The 6,987-nt window shown below is 38.9% G+C and overlaps 1 protein-coding gene across 1 annotated transcript; it reads left to right on the top strand.

Moving 5' to 3' along the window:
* Positions 1-2,921: 2,921 nt before the first annotated feature.
* Positions 2,922-6,418, top strand: mad2l1 (MAD2 mitotic arrest deficient-like 1 (yeast)). The gene is made up of 5 exons (XM_074622978.1): positions 2,922-3,087; positions 4,166-4,312; positions 4,470-4,590; positions 5,640-5,743; positions 5,867-6,418. The coding sequence occupies exons 1-5, from the start codon at positions 3,024-3,026 to the stop codon at positions 6,037-6,039; spliced, it is 609 nt and encodes a 202-aa protein (XP_074479079.1). The 5' UTR covers positions 2,922-3,023; the 3' UTR covers positions 6,040-6,418.
* Positions 6,419-6,987: the final 569 nt, after the last annotated feature.

Raw genomic sequence — 6,987 nt, 5'->3', positions numbered from 1 at the left:
AGGCCTACCTTTAAAGCTTCAATAGGCAACAATTTTTTCCCATAAAAAATTCCATAATAAGCTTTCAACATATTGTATTTCAAGTGTTCTGAGTGATAACTAGACTTCTTCACCTCCTCATGGCTCTGTTTTCAGGCTTTAAAAAATCTGTGATGGAAGACTTTGACCAATCACAGGTGATTTCAGAGAGAGAGAGTGTTCCTATTGGCTGTGCTCACAACAAACTTTCTCATTTTACATTTAAACCGTGCACTACAAGATGATTCTGAAAACATTGAGGAGAGAAATAGGCATTAACGTAACAGAATATTGATTCATATTTGATCAGCGCTGCCTAGTTTGACTGTTTGATCGGAGTTTGCGAGTGATTGACAGCCGGCTCTCATAGACGGCAGCTGAACAGCAGACCTCGGATCGGCTCTTACTGCTTGTTTTCCTCCGGCCTGTGAAATCTTGCAGATGCCGTTAGGAGCACTGGAGGACACAGAGGCACATGTTTTTTTTCCAGGTTACCTGTTTCATGTACTACTGTCACGATACAACGACTGTTTTATAAAAAAATAACTTTTTTAAATCATATTTGCTCCAGTCTTCCCTACTTCAGCTTTAACTGACTATTGAAAAGATGCATAGTGCAGCTTTAAGTCTCCAACAACAATCCTTGTAGAGATCTCTACATGTGCAGGGAGGAGTTATAACGTTTGGATATAGTGCAGGTGGCTTGACAATGACGGAGTAACTGTATAATGCTCTCATCCCACCCACCATCAGTTAGACCTTGTTTACTCTGGACGGCTATCTGTCCGAGGTTGGGGCCTGCATGTTTAGATAGGCTGTAATGTGGCTGTAGGCTGTCATATAAACTCACTAGTAAAAGGAAGGAACTCTGGGTCTTTACAAGGGGATTCGTTTTATAGGTCCAAACTGATGAACTTGAGGTGGTTACAATAAATACACATGCCATGGCTACACGTGGCAGAGAGGTTTTAATTGAAAGACAACATCATTTGTTTAACAAGATGATACAAACTGATGTAAGCGCTATAGGCTGTGGATGGACAGAAACACACTTGCACTCAAAGTAAAAGGTCATATCCTCAACAATAACATCCTGTATACTGTGTGTGTGTGTGTGTGTATATAATATGCTCACATTTGGTTTGTGTATCTACAAGAATGCAGGAATGTCTATGTGCTTGCGTGTGAATGAGATGAAAAGTCATTTGCAGAGCTCCAGCTGTTGCATATACGGAGCGCCAGGGAACACGAGGCACGGGTCCAACCAGCTGAGCGCCGCACGCCCATCACTATCATCAGCTCCAAGTAGGACAAACATAGCACCTATATAGGACAGGAATGTGCGGCAAACACCTCATTACACCGTATAGAGACGGAACTTAATCATATTCTGTGCTGTCGATATGTAATTAGCAATGCTTCAGACACACCTCCTCAGGCTACAGTATGAGTGAGGACTGGAAGATTGGTTTGCACGTTATAGTGTGAGAGAGTTAAGCCAAATATGCACATGAAGCAAATGTGAGTTTGAGAAATTGCTGGACCAGCTGACAAGTCTGCACGCATTTAGGATATTGGAGTAGAACAGTTCTACGAATATCAGACCCCAGAATCCAATGAGAGAGTAATCCTCATTAGTAATGTAATTAACAAGAAATACACAGAGCATATAAGCAAAAACGATAAAGAAACTTTCAGTAGTAAGCAGTGGGTGAAATTTCACACAAACTTAATGCATCTTTGACGACTGGCAATTTCCACGTATCTTAATTATTCAACTTGAAGGCAGGGTTGGTGAAGATTTTTGAAACATTTGTGTTATATTAGTGGAAATTCTCATTACATCCCGACAGTAATCAATAAATCACAGTTTGTTCAGTGTCCGTAAGGCCCAGGGAAATAAACTGTTTGAATTGTACAGTGAGATTTCACAGTGAGTTTACACCCAACAAAATTACAAAAAGGAAAGTAATAATGAAAAAAGAATAAAATCTGAATTTCTTGGTGACATAAACCTTGTTGAGTTATCATGCTTGTTGTGTTTTTAATATCTTTCAATCATGACATGTTTTTAATATCTTTTAATAATTACATGTTTTTAATATCTTTTAATTATGACATGTTTTTAATATCTTTTAATAATTACATGTTTTTAATATCTTTTAATTATGACATGTTTTTAATATCTTTTAATAATTACATGTTTTTAATATCTTTTAATTATGACATGTTTTTAATATCTTTTAATACTTACATGTTTTTAATATCTTTTAATAATTACATGTTTTTAATATCTTTTAATTATGACATGTTTTTAATATCTTTTAATAATGACATGTTTTTAATATCTTTTAATTATGACATGTTTTTAATATCTTTTAATAATGACATGTTTTTAATATCTTTTAATTATGACATGTTTTTAATATCTTTCAATAATTACATGTTTTTAATATCTTTTAATAATTACATGTTTTTAATATCTTTTAATCATGACTTTTTATAGTGCTTCCTGTATTGTAATGCATTATATGTAATGTATTGTTGTTTTCTTTTCTTTTTTCTTATCTGGACATTTAAATATAATTCATACGACACCTTCTCACACAAAAATATATCTTATACTATATATACTGCATATGTTCTTAATGTATATGTTCTTAATAAGCCCTTCTACAAAGTATTTGCTTTTATAATTGTAATATAACTTATTATTTTAATAGAGCTTCCCAGCAAAAAAGCATTTAACACGATTGTACCTGTATAATAACCAGCATGACAATAAACATCTTGAATCTTGAATCTTGAATCTTGAATTATGCACTGCTGCCCTCTAGTGTCAAAAGACCGTCAGCGTAAAATTGACACGTCACCAACGACGTAATTACGTAATCACGTTCAAGCATGCGCACTATAGCGGAGCTGACAGATTTCAAACTGGACGGCGGGTAAAACAAACACAACAAAGATTCACTCTGAAGAGTTTAACCTTAAAGAGAGAGAAAATGACCAGCACGTTGAAGGGGATTACTCTGAAAGGAAGCGCCGAGCTGGTGGCCGAGTTCTTCTGTAAGTATTGATGTATTAATATTAATTTTTCAGCTCGTTTTGAGCACGTTTTGACACGCAAACATGCTGCTATGCTACTGGGCCTGTTAGTGTAACGTTGGTTTAACACTCCACATGGCAGTCATCCACTCTTTATCTGATCATACAGACAACTAAACTCCACTAGTTTAGTTATTATGTGTTTTAATATGAGGCTAGAAACATGTTCACACATTCACATGATCATCTTGGTGAAAATGTAGAAGTGAAAGTAGAAACTACTACCACTATACTGTTAGATCACTGTGTTTCCAATGCTATTACATGTTTTCACAGTGCATATGCACGGTCTGCAGGACAGATGATCATGCAAACAGTGCACTTTCATAGACTAAGCTACCCTGCACTATATTGTATTTTTATATCTGGTATATGTACTTTGCACTACTAACTTTTTTACTACCATGTTTTGCACTATGGAACTGTGATGCTGGAAACTTAAATTCCCCTCTGGATTAATAAAGTTACTATCTATCTATATTTGTTTTTTTTCAACCAATGCTCCTACATACCTTTTTTAATATTTCTATGTACATGATCTTCAAGTTTTGTCATTTATGTGATGTGTCTGGGTGCTTGGTGTGTAGACTGGTAGCTAAATGGGTGTAACATGAAACACAGATGCCTACTTAAAAACATATTTGGGTATGCATTGGCAAGTGCAGACTATTGATATTGGAATTGTCTTGGTCATATTCCTCGGTGACATTCCTTTACCAGGAATGTCATCACAGACACCCATTCACAATACTGCAAATATATATATATTGCTTTCATCAGTGGACCATAGGCTCAGTCAGCGTTGTTTTACCTCATTAGGCTATAGATAGTGACTTAACAGACATTTGTTTAAATAAGAATCTTTGAGATTGACACTTTAATGTGCGTTAGTTTTACCAGATGTGGTATGTTTTGGTGAATTATCTAATTTGATTGTGTTCTTTTCCTATACCTCCACTTTGAATCCTGTTTAAGTGTGAGTCTCACTCTGAGTTTTCATCTTTGCCTGATCCATTTGATTCCTTCTTTTCCACGACAGCATTTGGCATCAACAGCATCCTGTACCAGCGGGGCATATATCCTCCAGAGACATTCACCAGAGTCACAAACTACAACATGAGCCTTCAACTGACCACTGATACCAAACTGAAGACCTACCTGACCAACGTGGTGGCTCAGCTCAAAGGTAGCCCTCAGCAGGTTGCTTCTTTATACCTTGAATGACTCACATTAGGGCTTTTTCCATAGTCCCCCCAGGGGATTTTCACTATAGGTGGCGTCATAACAATGGGGAAAGTGCTCGGTGTACAAGTCAGTGAATGTGTTTATTCTCTGTGTTGCAGATTGGCTGTTTGAGTGCACGGTGCAGAAGTTGGTGTTGGTGATCACATGTCTGGAAACCAACGAGGTGCTGGAGAGATGGCAGTTTGACATCGAGTGTGACAAATCAGCCAAGGAGAACAGGTCAGCTCCTCTACGGTCTACTTGAGTTACAATACGTTATTAGTTATTATTAAATAAGCAGCATTCTTTCACATAGTTTAATAGTATTTTCAGATTACTCTTGAGTTTAGGTGATGAAAGAAATAAAGATCCAATCAGATACCAGCAGATGGCAGTCATGACTCATCTGCCAGGGCCACACACACTTTCTCAGTTTAAGTCTGGTGAATTTCCCCATATGAGTGTTACAGTGTGTGTATCAAAGCCTGATATCTCTTCTTCCTCCTCATAGAGCTCCATTGTTGTTAAAAACACATCAATGAGCCACACTGTGTCACATGATCCTTCATTACCATGAACACACACACACACTGTAGTTCATTCTGACTCAATCGCACATACACGATACTGCTGCCACAGATACTCACTACAGCACCAAACGTGTATTCATCCGCCGCTGAAAATAGTCCCCGACAAATGCACTGTTTCCTCACAGTGGCCAGCTGTTGTAGGGGAATTATTTGGCGGTTTTTGAAAATGAAACCATATATTTGTGACCTGGTTTTTAAAGATGTATTTCTTAAGTAGGAACCAATGGGCTTTGGTCTGAGTGACACTGACAGTGTAGGAAGTCAGAAAGTTGTGAGGGATGGATTAACACATTGTTAGTTACACACACACAAGGAATATTGCCAGCCTTATCATAAGCAGCCGTTTGCATTTGTTAGGGGTATTCATAATGAAAAGTTAAAAGCAGTGGTTGTAATAAAGCCTGTTGTGAGTTAAGCAGTACTAAAGTTGACTGTGGGATGCAGGCAGCTGATCATAACAATACGAGCTTGTACACTGTACTTAGGCAGAATCCTGTTGCCTTAGTTCAGACGGAGCACTAAAGTCCCCCTGGTATCTGGTTGATGAGATGTTTCCATTCATGCTCAGCTGACTAGTAACATTGATACCATTGTACACATGTTCATGGCCTGACCGTTCTCACTGGCACACCGCCTCCCTTCAGTGTGTACACAGTACTTAGACCACGCATGTTAACTCACGTCTCATGTGTCACCCAGTGCTCCCAGAGAGATGTCCATTAAGACCATTCAGGAGGAGATCCGCTCAGTTATCAGGCAGGTAACCGCCACGGTTACGTTCCTGCCGCTGCTGGAGACGCCATGTGAGTAATCAGAACCCTGGCTTTCTACCAACAAACTCACGTTTGTCTCGGTTTCAGTTCTGGATTATGGGCAGTTGACTAAAATTGTCAGTGGACTAATCCTTTGCCCCCCTCCTCCTCCAGGTGCATTTGACCTCCTGGTCTACACAGACAAAGACCTGATAGTTCCCGAGAAGTGGGAAGAGTCCGGGCCGCAGATCATCGACCAATCGGAGGAGGTGCGTTTACGCTCCTTCACCACCTCCATCCACAAGGTGAACAGCATGGTGGCGTACAAGAGGACCGACTCAGCTTAGACCTCTGAACCGTGGTCCCCCCCGCCCCCTCCACCCTATGAGCTGCAACCACTGCCCTCTGATAGAAAGCAGTAGACGTTACAGTGCCCTGTCCTACCTCACTGTCCAGTACCCTGTACACAGAGAACCCAGTTGTTCTCCTGCTGTCGTCTTCACTCTGTCTCGCTGGTCTGTTTGAGAAGGACGTGACAGCTACCTGCTCTGTCTACGCTGATGTAAATATTTCTCATAAGCAGTTATCTGTCTATTAGAAAACAACTGTCTCTTTTCTTTACTATAATTTCCCCCCTTTTGTCTTCTAGTTGTCACCCTCTTTTAGAAGCTAGTGGTTTATATGTTAAACTTTTATAAAATATCATAAATAAATGTCTTTCACAAAGTTTTTTTTTGTGTGGTTTTACTGCTTTTGACCAGAAGGTGGCAGCGCACCACATTGGTTGCTTCCAGGTGATTCTGCACAGCATCAAGAAGTTATAGAACAATACACCGAACACATAGACAATAAGTATTATTCTTTAATGAGAAAACAAAACATTTACTTGGCTCACAGTGTTCAGTGGTGTCGACAGTTGCAGATGTGGAACACCTCCCTCATAATGGTACCATATCATCATATATATTACATTGCAAGTCTCTTATCTAAAAAATAAAAAAAACTTATACTGGTGTAATGCCTTCATGTACATGCAACAAAACAATAAGGAAATAAGATATTTAGTTTTTTTTTAAGAAGCACAGAGGTTAGGCAACAGGCACATGTATTACAGTCCAGAGACTTCAAGGTACAAAACACAACCAGCGATTACAAAAATGAGCCTTCTGAGCATGTGCGTCTACAAAGTTAAGACAGGGCTGTCAAGCCTGTTTGTTGCTGTTACTAAAATGCACCTGTGTGTGTGTGTACTGATTTCTAAACTGTTATACAGTTTACATCGTATAACCGCGTGG

Source organism: Sebastes fasciatus, chromosome 22 (genome assembly GCF_043250625.1).
Source record: "Sebastes fasciatus isolate fSebFas1 chromosome 22, fSebFas1.pri, whole genome shotgun sequence".
In the NCBI taxonomy this organism is placed as follows: domain Eukaryota; kingdom Metazoa; phylum Chordata; class Actinopteri; order Perciformes; family Sebastidae; genus Sebastes; species Sebastes fasciatus.
The sequence above is the reverse complement of the archived record's forward strand: the minus strand, read 5'-3'. Positions and strand labels throughout refer to the sequence as shown.